The 14,327-nt window shown below is 28.1% G+C and overlaps 2 protein-coding genes across 2 annotated transcripts in view; both read right to left on the reverse strand.

Moving 5' to 3' along the window:
* The window catches only part of chp (chaoptin), a 13,727-nt gene extending 13,303 nt beyond the window's left edge, over positions 1 to 424 (reverse strand). Inside the window, exon 1 of the mRNA XM_014438490.3 lies at positions 357 to 424. Within this exon, the coding sequence (XP_014293976.1) occupies positions 357 to 359 (3 nt within the window). The 5' untranslated portion in view covers positions 360 to 424. The remainder of the gene's footprint in view (positions 1 to 356) is intronic.
* A 1,817-nt stretch (positions 425 to 2,241) lies between these two features.
* On the reverse strand, positions 2,242 to 13,958 carry Zwilch (zwilch kinetochore protein). Its single transcript, XM_014438501.2, has 11 exons — positions 13,669 to 13,958; positions 13,537 to 13,594; positions 13,313 to 13,457; positions 13,019 to 13,238; positions 10,824 to 10,973; positions 8,622 to 8,780; positions 7,904 to 8,090; positions 6,932 to 7,014; positions 5,637 to 5,815; positions 3,565 to 3,840; positions 2,242 to 2,561 (listed from the first exon to the last, which is right to left on the reverse strand). Exons 1-11 carry the CDS (start codon positions 13,801 to 13,803, stop codon positions 2,366 to 2,368), a joined length of 1,788 nt encoding a protein of 595 aa, XP_014293987.1. The 5' UTR covers positions 13,804 to 13,958; the 3' UTR covers positions 2,242 to 2,365.
* Between the last annotated feature and the right edge of the window lie 369 nt (positions 13,959 to 14,327).

The following is a 14,327-nucleotide window of genomic DNA, read 5'->3' on the forward strand; positions in this document are numbered from 1 at the left end:
AATTTTTCAGCATTTTAGAAAAATAATTACTGAGCCATACTTTGAAGCATTTATTTAAATTATAATTAAATTAATAATCTCAAAATGGTGTATATATATTTTTATAAGGACACAAATGAGACTCGAAACTAAATAATTGCTAGAGAAATTAATTCATAAAATCTAAAAAAATATTAATGCAATTTAAGATCATAAAAAAATATCTAACAGTATTGTACAGATCACTGAATGTAAAAAATTAAAACCACTAATGACAATGTGGAACATTGATTAAATAACTATTAAATGGGTTTCAAAATACACAAATCAAAGAGATAGGTTATATAGATAGAAAAGTTAAAATTGTGCATTATTACCATTGTTTTCCACAAAAGAAGACTGGGTTAGGTAACTATTTCTCTGGAGGTGGAACCCTACCTACTACATGGCTTCCTTTAATAGGATCATGTTCAACCCCTCTACCTAAATCTTTTTCATTTCATGTAAGGTAATTATCCGCCAGAAAGGCATTCAGAAATATTAGAATATTATATATACTTACAATATGAAAAAAAACACAATGCTAATAAACGGTTTATGTAATATTTTTTACAAATAATAAGAAAATGTATGGGACCCTTCTTCATTCTCACAGAAATTGATATATTTCTATAAATACCAATATTTAAAAAAAGGGAGAGCGTGTTAAAGAGGAGACACAAGTCACAAAGAATTGAAAAATAGGATTCCTGTTTATTTCAAATAAAAATTCTTTTAAGTGTGGTTTTAATGGCCATTTCCTTTTTAAATTAAGCAAGATGTAAGAAAAATCCATAATCAGCAAGACTTTTTAACTTACATAAATAAATTAAAAACAATAACTCTAATTTAATTATTGAAACAATTGTTTACGATGTGTAACTAAATATCTAAAAATAGAATGATAGGCAGATTTTAATTTTTTTTTTTACAGAAGAATTATACCTCAAATTTCAAAATATAACTGAAATCCACAAGGAAATAAAAGTTTGTCTTTTACTATCTCAGAGCACATACAGTCAAAGGGGAAAGTATTTGTACACCTGTTTTGAATCACATAAAATAAAAAATATTTCTATAATTTGCAGAGTTATTTAAATTAATAAAACCATTTAATAGTGCATCAATTGTTTAATAAAAAAAATATATACTTTTGATAAAGTAAGCCATACATAATCGGATTTAAAATAAATTATTCAAACTAATCAACAAGAGTAAATAGTTATTTTTACTGTATTAAATTGATAATATTTTATCAATATTATAATAAAACTTTATTAATACTTAGTGATGTATATTGTCCCCTTTGGCACTCAATATACATAGAAGACATATTGAATCAATTAATTTTAAAAACAATAACAAAAGGAATTTTGAATTGCTGATAAAACTTTTTAAATTATAGAAATTGGAAACATTGTTTCTTCTCTAGGTCCTTCACACATTTATACAGTTGCACTAAACGATCAATATCCAGTGACTGAAAGGTTACCATTTATTTCAAAAGAACGTATAGGATTCATATCTTAATTTTTCATGTCATGTATTCGGCATCATCCTGCTAAAAATTTAATTTTTTCTTATTTCTAATTTATCAACTCTTATGTTTTTAAATTGTCTTATAAAAATTAATTCCACAACTGAAAGCCCTACAGTTTGCAATGGTAATGAGAAATGCATTCCTTAATGTTGAACATACAGTTAAGTCACTCTTGGTCTGAGATTGTATAAATACTGCTGCAGTAGGATCTCTTCAACTTATAGATGGTTTATAAAATCACATAAAATATAGTGATATTTAAAAAAATAACAACCCAAAACATACAACATGAAGAATTAAGAGGTGGATCCTATACAAGATACTGAATTGATTGGTAACTCCCTCACAGTTACTGAATGTTTATTCAGTTATATTAAATAATATTATTCTATTTTATTAAATATATTATATTAAACATTAATTTAGAAAATTGTAGTATTGTTTCTACATATTTTAAAAAAATTATTAAGGAGTGGGATGAAGTTTCTTCATCATAAATGCAAAAATACATTTTATTTATTAAAGCAGTAATATAAATACTTTTGATTCAGACATTGTAAATAAAATGTCCAAAAGTCACAGCAGCAATAGGTAAAGAAATTTGAAACAAATACTAAACAATAACTTTACAATATATTTTATTTTTACTATTATTTATGTTTTAAGAGGGAATAAAATCAGACATAAACTATTTACATAAAAAATACATCTCATAATTAACCAACTACAAATTAACTAATAAATAATATATTAAAATTTATTTACAATATAATTTTAAGATTTACAAATAAGCAATGAACAGTAAATCTAAGCACAGAACATTTCAGATATAGAATGAAATTCAAACCAACGAGAAAATGTTGTAGAAGTGGTATCATAGTCTTCATCAATTAAATCATTTTCGAAGCAAGGGAAAGGATTCTTCAAGGTCCTGTAGAACACACTCTGAAACTTTTGAATATCAGTAGAAGTATTAAGAGACAGTACCCATTCCTCTGGAGACCTACAGAAAAAAAAAAAAAAATCAAAGCACATAATATATTTTGTTAAATAAAATTTAATTTTACATAGAAAAAACATTAGTGAGTCAGTTCTATGAGCTAATGATTAATAATAACCAATCTTTTTTTAAATGTTGTAATAGCCATAATATTCAATTAAACATAAACTTCTGTATAATGAATAGACCATTTAAGTATACCTTAACAAAATAAATTTAAATACTTTCAGAAAACTGTTTTTAACAAATCTTTGCAAAGGTAACATCTATATAATGAAAATATTTTAGCCTGTGGTAGTTAATTTTTAATTAACATAAGATCCATATATTAATAGAACACATATCTTATCAGCTTAATAATATCAGAAATTTATGTGGAAATTAAAAAAAAAAATATTTATTTAATATTAAGTGTCTTAGATTCATGTTTGTTGTGAACATTAAGGAATAACTTAGTACAATAACTAATATTTATTTACTCCACTTTATTTCAGTGAAAAACCATCGGAAACAAACAATAGCTGAATAAACATAATCAAATTTAATGACAATACAGATAGTAATAATCATTGTTTATAAAAGTTATTAATCCCCTAAAGCACAAATTAAACTAATAAATGAAATTAATAAACTTTTTTTTTTTTTTATAAATAACTCTAATTATATAGTAGATTTGAAAATAATTTGTCGATCCATCTCCTTTAAATGAAAGTTTAATAATGTAAGTATAGTTAACCTGCTCCCAAGATTATGAAGCTGTACTAATTAATTGAAATAAAAAAATGCCCAAGATCAACTATTGTCAATGACCACATCTCTCTAACTGCTATACCCCTGTAGTTACTGACATACCCCCCCATTGTGCACAATGGGAGACCCAAGGAAACTACAACAAAGAAACAAGAAAGCAAAATATACAGACAAGAATGTCTATTTTTATTATTCATATTTATTGATTAAAAGCTCCTTAATGTAATATTAAATATAATTTCTATATTGAACTTACTTGTTTGTCACATTTTTTTCCACATTCTTGACAGGGATTAATGTATTTATTTCCATAATTGGGTTTTCGATAATACCTGCATAACTTTGAACTGGAGAATCTTTCCCAGTATATACTTTTAGAACATTAGCTGCTATTGAAAACATGCCATTATTCGGAAGGGCTAGAGCTTCTTGAACATTGCATAGAATTTCAACAGCGCAATGGACCTGACACAACCAAGTATGCCACTTTTTTGTAAAAGGCAACCAGTCAGTACTGGAAACTTCACTAAAACTGAAAGCAACATCACTATATATAAGCATAATTATAAAATTTGTAAGGCCTAATAATAATTGATTAATTTATTAGTTTATAACTTAAAATTTTATCATCATAAATTATTTGAATATTTTTACTTTCATATACTTATTTATAAAATATATAGTTAAGGTAGTATTGTGATTGTGAAACATCTTGAAACTTAGTTTACAATGGATATATACGTTTTAAGGTCCACTGAGTTCAAATAACCAAGTTGTACAAAATGGTCTCTGCGTATGCATCTGAACAGCCTAACTCACAAACGAATGTATGACACTAAAATTAGGTATTTAAGATACATAAATTAGTAAAATTAGGTATTTAAGATACATAAATTAGTAAAATTAGTTATTTAGTATTACCCATTTTCAAGTTGTTTTGGAATTATGTCAGTAACCAGTTTACACCAGAACTCGCTTTACACTAAAGTAAATCCAAAGTTATGTCTTTAAAGTCTTTTTTTTATCAAATGAAGTTGTTAAAACAACATTTTAAATTAAAAATAGAGCAATTAAAAAGAGATTAATTAATATCAAATATGTTAAATGGTTCAAAACAAACTTTAAGTCAATCGGTGCATTTCCAGAATTTCCAGAAACATATACTACAAAAATGCTTCTACTAATTTCAATCTCTTTCTATTCTTACTATTGTCACGTATATAGTTTTGCCAACCATTGCTAATAGTGAAATCTTTTTGGTATTTTAAAGAAAAATTAGTGATGGAATCGTAAGATTTCTTGAAAACAGTAAGCAATTATGATGAAAATTAAAGATAAAATCATAACATTAAGTGACAGAGGTTTTTTCAAAACTTAAAGCAGAAAAACATTGGTTTACTGATTATTACAGTTCAAACAATAATCAAAAACAAAAAGACACGGCTAAATGAAATAAGAAGTGCTTTCTCAATGGATTTGACATTATGTAGGTATTTACATTACTGTAGAACAAGACCCAACTTAGGTCACTTACTAAGGAATGGAACCTGACATAAGAACTAGGACCGCCTGTATAAGACTATTATATTCTGACAACTTTTTTTACTAAAATCGACTAACCAGAAGTGCCACTTTACACTATCGCTTTTACACATTTCCTCAAAAATGACTAAATATTTTGATTAAGTTCATGACCTCCACGTACAAAGTGTAAAGTATAAAGTAGCCTTTAACATCAGCTAGGTCTTATTCTGATTGAAATAGTTTAAGAGTGTTTAAATACTGAATTTTCAAAAACCCTTCCATGAAAGTATCTTTAATTTTGTTAAACTGAAATAATTAACTATCAATGTTAATAGACATAAAAAAATAATAATAATATAGCTTCCACTAAACCTAAAAATGGAAATATAATAAATAGTAAGTGTTTCCATAATAGAATAATAAAGAAGTTACAATTTTAAAATAAGCAAGGATTAATTTAAACTGGTAAGCTGGTAAGTGAGAGTTGTGTGATGCGTGTAAAAGGTATATTAGCTTTGTGACTACACAATTTTATTTTTCTTTCCTTTATAGAGAAACTAGAGAATATGTCCAATGACAGCGGATGGCTTACATTTTAGAATTGGCATCAGAATTTTCCAAAGCCAGAATGGAATTTTTTTAAATAATAAAAATATATATAGTACTAATTAATATTATTACAACCTTTTGATTTGATCACATCTTTTAAGGCAAGTTTCACGTATAAGTGAAACTTATGTACAACATGTATTATACTTTAATAAATTCATAAATAAATGTATAACATATTGAATAAATAAATACTTAGGAAGATTGGGGACATTAAGATTATATCCAGCAGCAATCTGTGCCTTTGAGAATATTAATAGCATTTCTTTCTTTAATTTTTCCAATCCAATCTCTACCAAGCATTCAAGAGGATCATGAATACCTCCTTCTCGCTGCAGAACATTTCCAAGGCGAGATATGTTCGATGAATTTAACTGAAATAATAAAAATATTAGACTATAAAAGGGACAGCGATTTACACAATTATAGAAGATTTTGAACAAGAAAACAATAATTCAATTAGGGATGCAAAACCATCATGATACATCATGATCAATAGATCAATATTAAAACATTGTATGATCTAGTTGTAATTTCCAGGCCAACTTTGATAAACCATAAACCATATTTTTTTAAATTGTGAATGAACTTTAGAAAGGTGAATACATGAAAGGGAAAGAATTGATAATCCCCATAATGATTTCCTGGAGATTAAAAATAAGATGTAAAAGTCCCCCCCACCAAAAAAAAAAAAATTACAGTATAATAGATCAAAATATACCGCATAAAACTTAGAAAAGAGAAAATAAATTTAAATGCTTAAAACAAATACTTCAGGGAAAACGTGAAAACATATTTTCATTACAGTGACTGAGTATAGAAGAGTTGTTTGAAAAAGTTTGAAAATGGCCAATAGAATGAGCCAAAACATTTAATAAGGTGGATAATCTAAATGTAATAATAGAAATGCTATAAATCAAATTAAAAAAAAAAATAATTCTTATTATAGTTTTATTTTAAAAAATGTGGTTTTAAGGTTGCTTTCTTCAATCATTTTAATTGATATTTAATAAGTTTTACGTGAAATATTCATTTGAGAATGAAAATTTTATTTTGTTCATTCTCCCCTTAAATCTAAGCAGGAATTTAATTACAGATGAGTTACACCCAAACGTGTTAGGATCTGTATTACATTCGAACAAGAGATAATAAACATTTTCTAAAGTCAAACCAATGAAGTTTGTGTAATAAATCTGCATCCATACCAGGAGTATGAACTTTTTTTTATGACCCCATTCCTGATTATTTTGTCAAAAAGGGTGTTATCTACAGATGACCACTTATGATAACCATTGTGGGTAGTCAAGTCCGTGGGAACGAACTTGTCTTGACAGTAATTATGTATTCCAACCCATGCAGGTAAACTTTTTATTACACACACATTAAAAACACCATACTAATTATATAATACATAGTTTAGTTGTTATATTTCAAATATTAATCCACTAAATTCACTTTAAGATTATTTAAATATGCTAAGTCATACTTACAAATGGAACTGGTCCATTTTTCTTATTTAATTCAATAAACAGTTCTTTTATACACCCTGACAGTTCTTGGTATGTAGAACACTCTAAAACATTAATTAGTTTTTAATGTGATTTGTAAAAAATATTTATTTTTTCTATATATGTATGATACATAATCACAAAAACAAGAATTGAAAAAAAATCTGAGCCACTGCCATCAATGAAAGGTCAGTAGCCAATAAAGAAGATTTCCTGGTTTCTTCAATTTCTGGTACTTCAGAAGGTCATCAAAGAAAGTACAGAATTCTTCAAAGATATTTTACATTTTAGTGTATTAAGAATTGAAATAGTCATATTAAGTTTTTTATTATCGTTAGTTTTTTTAATTTTTATTTAATATTGGATTTAATTTTGTATAATTAGGTAATACACTACCTAATTAGAGATGGTAGGTGAAAGCACTCATTAACAATTGATGTGCTAAAAAAAAGTTGGTGAGTGATCTAGAGTGTATTAGCATGTATCAACTATACATTGTCAACTACTGCTAATGAGTATGCATGTATATAAGATTGAGACTATATATATTTAATTTGCCTAGAATTAATATTACTACTTGAGGCAGAGTATTGCTACAGAGAACTTTTTAAGAGAAGTCACATTGCACTGCGTAAATTATTGCACACAAGCAGATGCACTTTTCATTTTACCTGCACTCATAGAGGTAGAGAGGAAATAAGTTTTAACTCCTCTTCCCAACACAAAGTATATATTAGTTTTAATTAAAATGGTGCAAAAATTGTTTTTCAATTTTTTTTTTTTAATTTGATATATATTTCACATGTATTAAATAAAAGAATAAAAACAATCATTGAAGGGAATTTTAATGCAAAATAATGACATTAACGAATGATTTACTACTGCAGTTCATACTGAAAATAAATTAATACTAATAAAAATCATGATGAAGAGGACAAATATTTTCCTTCTTACCAATAAAAAGCAGCCATAAGCGATCCGTGAGATCAGTTCCTGGTTTATCCTTCAGAGAATACTGTTCAATTACCTGCTCCAATTTCTTATCGCTATTATTAGAATTAAATCCTTTGATAGGTTCTTTTAAAATTTTGTGAATGCGAGAGTAAAGTGTAGATACATCAGCAACATTGCCCAAACATTCCTGTAAATATATATATAAAAGTGTTTATATACTACAGATAATGTGGACAGGAGTTACAAAAAAAATAATAATGATTCAGGTACTGATAGAATCTCTCTCCTATCAGGTACCAACAAGCTTTTGTCTAGTAATTATCTTATATTGGAAAAGTCATACAGAATTATTAAGCTGTCTTCATAAATTCATAAACCCAGTAGTAATTTTTTTGTTTTTAAATGATGTTTATTAGAGATATTACGAGTATTGTTCCTTTTGGTTCTTTAATCTGTACCAACGTTAAGGCCACTAATTACAATATGATTTTTCCAATGTTGTTCCAATGAACTAATATGAGGATTTATGTCATTGTAAAGTCTGTAAGTCAGTTTCTAAATCCTACTAAATCCTAATAAAAATGTGTTCCATTAGACTTCAGAATTTTTTTAGCTTTGTTTGAATATTGGAATTAATCTTGATGGTGACTAATAACAGATTTCATAATTATATTGCATAATATAAAATAATTTGATGTAAATACTATAAGTATATTACCAAAACACTCTTGCTAGATGGTAAATTCAAAACAGGAACTGCATACAAATTATCAGAAGCTAACCTGGACAAGAGCTCTATGTATTCATTCAACAAAGATATCTGCCTCCAAATAAAAAGTAATCCCTTTCTACCATGGCCAATTCTAACACGGGTATGCTAGAAAAAAAAAGATAATTTCTCACTTGATAATATCAACATTCAATAAATAGCAATTTTAATTTTTTTTCAATAAATACAAATTTCAAAAAAGGTTTTAAAAGTTCTTTCACTAAGAAAACATTTCTTGATTAATATAAAACAATCTTGTTATCATTATCAAGTAATGAAGCAAAAAAAAATTAGATAATTGGTATTCATTATTGTATAAAATTAATTATAATTACATTGATAATTTTCTTACTTCAACAGACTAGACTGGTTTAGTTCCACTTTCTTTTAGAACCAAGTGAGGAGGGTTAGCGGTTCTCTTCAGTCAGTCAGTACTTTTTTCGATCTAACCTTACACACTTTTTATAATTTTACAGCTTATTATAAAGTATCTTACAAAAAAAAGATAAGCTGTTATAAAAAATCAAAAATACTTATCACAGTCAACCTTCTTTGTTAAAATTTATCCTAATAATAATATTAGATTATTGTGATAAATTTTTACAAAAAAGGTTGACTGTGATAAGTATTTTTAATTTTTAATGTAATGTGAACATTTGACTAATTAGGATAATTTGTGGACTAATATAAATAACCTGGGCAGAATAGAATGCATGAAGTTGTTTTTTAACTGATTTGGTTCTAAAATTGTTTTAAGATTGTCCTTGAGGATGGCCGAATTGGCCAAAACATCAGACTTATAAAGAAATAAAAAATGTTTTGAGACTAAAATGAACAAAATTTTTTATTTATTTAAACAATATTAACCAGTCTCAAGACAGTGTTAAGATTATAAATAATGTAAATATCTTTTTTATACTGTCCCAGTATTGTTTTTTTATTAAAAAAGAACTGCATTGTAAAATCAATCAAGAACATGCAGCATTTTATTACACAATTTATGAGTTTTCTGATATTTTTTTTGTTTAATGTTTCATTTCAAGACTTGGAAACATTAACAGTTTAAAAAGTTGGTTGAGAGGTGTGGTAAAGAAAGAAAACACACAATAAGTGCAAACTTATTTTTAATGTGAGCTGACTTTTTGGCCAAAGTTGTTGGCCTTAATCATGACAACAACATATACACATATTGGTGACAAAACTTCACTTGTTGTAACTCCCTTGACATCTCATCATGATGAAGTCCAAACTAAAACTTATACAAAAAAATCGGCACACAGTAAAAATAGGTTCATATTTACTTTGTTTTTTCTTTCAAGACTACATTTTCCAACCAACTTCTTGATTATTTTTAATATCTACATTATCTCTGTTATTAATAGTTCAGGTTAAATACAGAGCTACGAATTTTATCTAGCGATGATTTAACTTCTACTAATGATTTCAGTGCAATAATTTTTTTCTCCATCTTTTTCCCCAGTGTCCTTCAGTCCTTTATAATCTTAATCACAATTTTAGATATTTCATCCATATTGGGTTAAATATATAAACTTTTAAGTAGTTTATACTTTTTTCTTGTTTGTTTATATTTATTTAATTCTATTTACTGAATTCATTTATTTTTCTTTAATTATTATTCTATTTATTTAACTCATAGCTTTTAAAGCACTTCTAAATTTCATTTGTTTAACTTTACTCATATCCTGTTTTATTCTTAGGCCTTTACTCACTGCCACTACATCCTGCCAATCCCTTCCAATGGATCCTTTTTATGTCCACCAGAATTTTCAAATGCCCCAGTGTCTTAACAGTCAGAACTGAATTTCAGAGCCTGACAGTGGATCCCAAGAAATTCATTCTTCTGAGATGGGGGTCGGCGGGTGCTGGATCATTAACCCGGTTCCATCACTACGACGATATAAAGGAGAAATGCACAGATTGCTTTAATGGATCTTCACTTATTAATAAAGTTAAAACTAAGACAGTAAGATACTCAAGATTTTTATCAGAAACTTTATTTAATGAACTTATCACATATTAGGTGCAGGATCTGTAAGTTCTGTTCTTATCAAACAAAACCTCAAATATAAGTAAAAAGTAAATTTAATATAAATACAAAGTCCAAACAAAAAAAAAAAAAATTACACTCACAAGTTTTATTTCAGTAGATCTATGAAGGAGAGGAGGTTCTAAACTTAATTTGGTCCATGAAGCATGAAGAGTAGTAGATGACTGAATTGATGATGAATCTTCCGTTAGTACTTTACAAACATCATAAGAACATTTCACATGACAAATTGCCTAAAAATGTATTAATCCAATAGTAAAATGATATTGAAAAGGAAAATTATGGTATAAATTTTAAATTGTATTACATATTACGAATTAGTAATGTCAATAATATTAATTTGGGCATTTTTAATAAAGATTAATGTTTTAAAAACACTATTAGGAAGAATCCTAGAATAAATGTCACTTAAAACAGCATACCCAGTCACCATTAGGGAGAGACAGAAGGATGAAGATAAAAGAACCTTCTGGATATACAACAATTTTGGAAAGGTCAAAATGTATACTACCTCTTCTTTTAGTTTATTTTTGCTAATGGTTGTTGAATGAATCCTCGAGAAACTCAACATCGAAATTCCAATTTCGTTCTTACGAAATTTTTGGCAAAATCAACTGCATTGTTCTAAAGAGAACAATGTATAAACTTCATAAATATTGATACACTATATTTAACAATATAACAAATATTAAATAAAATAAAATAAATTAAATTAAATATATAACAATATTGATAAAGGATTATTATTATTATTATATGGGGGACAGACCATTGAGGTCTAAGTTCTCACACAATGTATTTCCTAATACATTGTGCGTTTCTTGACGTAGTTTTTTCGTAGGGTGGGTTCATTACTCCCACGCCTATTTTTTGTGAGTACCACCCATTAGCTAACGGGCCTCACAAATGCCCAGCGGTGGGAGGTTATAAGAGAGTTTTGTATTATTTTATGTTTGAAAAAAGCCCTGGTGGGACCAGGGCTCAATCTGACAATCTTTGGGTTGGTAGACTGGTGCCTATCATGGACAAAATCCTTGAGAAACTCATCTTGAAACGCATGAATTCCATCCTAGATGCACATAATCCCAGATCACCAGTTAGGATTCTGAACATCACACTCCACTATCCAGCAATGTCATAGTATGGTTGATGATGTCTCATCTACATTGGGATGTACTGCTTGGGAGTATTTCTTGATGTAGAACAGGCTTTTGATCGAGTCTGGCACCTGGGACTGGTATACAAGATCCATAAATTCCTCTCTTCTTATGAATAAAGACCCTTCCCTTGTATCCTAAACCCTCAGGAGATCAGCAAAAGGATCGCTGCTGCCAACCGATGCTGCTTTGGCTAGGCAAGACATCTCAGAAGCGAGTTGCTCTCTAATGGGGCCAAGATCAATCTCAATCAAACACTTGTACGTCCCGTTGTCACCTACGGATCCGAGGCTTGGATCTTTGCTAAATCCGATGAAGCAAGACTCTTGATCTTTGAGAGGGTCCATTTTGAGAAGAATATTTGGACCTGTCAGAGACGGCAATGTATGGAGAAGAAGGAAGAATGCGGAGCTATCAGCCTTGTTGTCAAGTTTATAAGGTTGGGTAGACTCTGATGGGCGGGTCATATGGTGAGGATGCGCGGCCATGATATTCCAAATAAGATCCTACACAACCAGCTACATGGAAAGAGAAGAGTGGGTAGGCCGAACAAGAGATGGTTGTACCATTGTTTGTATGTATGGTATATTGAAGTTCTATCAACGGTTAGATTCTCCACATGTCTGCATCATATCATTGTATAACTATCATCAAATTTACTTACTATATATTTTTAATACAGTTCTAAATATCAATAAATAAATTTTTAAGAATATATATTGTTGCATTTATTCTCTCTTTCTTAGCAGAAACCTTTGTAAAATGGACAAAGTCATCTTCCTAGTCGACATCCATTACATAAGAGTTTTACTACATTCAAATTAGATATAAAGAAACAAAGATCGTAAGCCAATCACGAATAATTATTAATATAGCTACTCCATCTATTTATGGTAAAGATGCAATTATTAAAATAAAAAATATCCATGTGAATAAGTCGGATGTTCTCTACAGAACATTAGTAAAATAGGAGATAGTACAGTTTATTTAAAAAATGTTTTGGAGTATAAAACACCACATGTCATCAACATATATTAGTAAAATTATGATTAGAAGCAATATAAATAAAATTCTTAAAATATAACAATAACAGAATATACTTCAATAAATAAATAAAAAACCTGATGTAATGGTTTATTCGAAAACTGAACATGCTTCGCTAATAATGAATCAAGAGTTATATCAGATGAACAACCATGGTCCCAGGCCCAACTTCTAGTAATAAATTCACCATCACTTTCACTTGATAGCAAGACTGTTTTGTTAAAGTCACTACCATCAGTCAGAATCCATATGGGTAGGATGGAATTCTCATTTAGTCGACAATGACTCAAAATTGACCTAAGAAAAAATAATAACATAATCTTTAATAATCAACAATATATCATTACTATATAAAAAAAAACAAATAGAACCTTGCATCACAAAGAGGTAATGCCAAATGATCATCTTCTTCATTTCGTTCAATAAACACATCATCGAATGTATTAAATAATCCAAAAGTATCATTATCTATATCTGAGTATGGAGCTTCTAAAGGTTGACCAGTTATATCAGCATCTATAATCAAAGAAAATTTTAGAGAATATCTATGACAATACAATCCAATAAATTCTGAACTTTATCAAGAACTTCATACCTGAAATGTCACTGCCATAGCGTTCATGAAGTTTCTGTACCTCCTTCACTTTTGAACTCTATAGATAATTGATTTCAGTAAGTCAATAAAGATGAAGAAAAAAAGTGTAACATAAAAACAAAAAGTCATTACCATTCTATGAATTAATATAATATCACGATCTTCTTGCACAAAGCATGTAACATAAGATGGAACTTTTCTAATAGAAACATTAATTGCAGAGTCTCCTATAACTTCTTTAATAACAGACACTAAATCTGTAGCCATTATCTTAATATTAAAATAATTTATTAATATGAACTGAAAATACAATGAAAACAGTAACAAATATAACTTATATTTTGTAGATCATACAAAAATAAAAATTAATATTCTTAAGAACCTTGAAATCAGTCACATTCAAACTATGACATTAAATGAACAAAATTGTTTTTTTAGCGCAAAAAGCGGGAACCAGAGAGCTACGAAAGTGGGAGGAAAATGGAAGATAACGATTAAAATATTTTGATAAAAACCTTTCTTTAATTCTTAAATAATCATAACGATTAATCTAGTTCATTTTATTGATGGAGTTGTTATTGGGTCGTTTCATATGAAATGTCAGTCACAGGAGAAGTTATTTAGTAAAACTACTTTATTAAATCATAATATTTACCCTCATTTTCCCCTACTTGTAATCAACTTTTGAATTCCAGAACTAAAAATTCAGGGTTTTGAGTAGAAATGCAGTCACAAAATGCATTTTCGACCGGAAAATCAAGTTAAAAAATTTTAAGTTTATGAAAGTTGTC

The sequence above is a fragment of the Halyomorpha halys genome, unplaced genomic scaffold (assembly GCF_000696795.3).
Source record: "Halyomorpha halys isolate HHAL.00 unplaced genomic scaffold, Hhal_1.1 Scaffold58.1, whole genome shotgun sequence".
Taxonomy (NCBI): Eukaryota; Metazoa; Arthropoda; class Insecta; order Hemiptera; family Pentatomidae; genus Halyomorpha; species Halyomorpha halys.

Coding starts and splice junctions, on each gene's coding strand:
- Zwilch (XM_014438501.2), bottom strand. CDS start 13,803: ATGGCTACAGATTTAGTGTCTGTTATTAAAGAAGTTATAGGAGACTCT. Junction 13,458..13,536: donor CTATGGCAGTGACATTTCAG/GTATGAAGTTCT, acceptor CTTTGATTATAG/ATGCTGATATAACTGGTCAA. Junction 8,091..8,621: donor CATCTAGCAAGAGTGTTTTG/GTAATATACTTA, acceptor ATATATTTACAG/GAATGTTTGGGCAATGTTGC.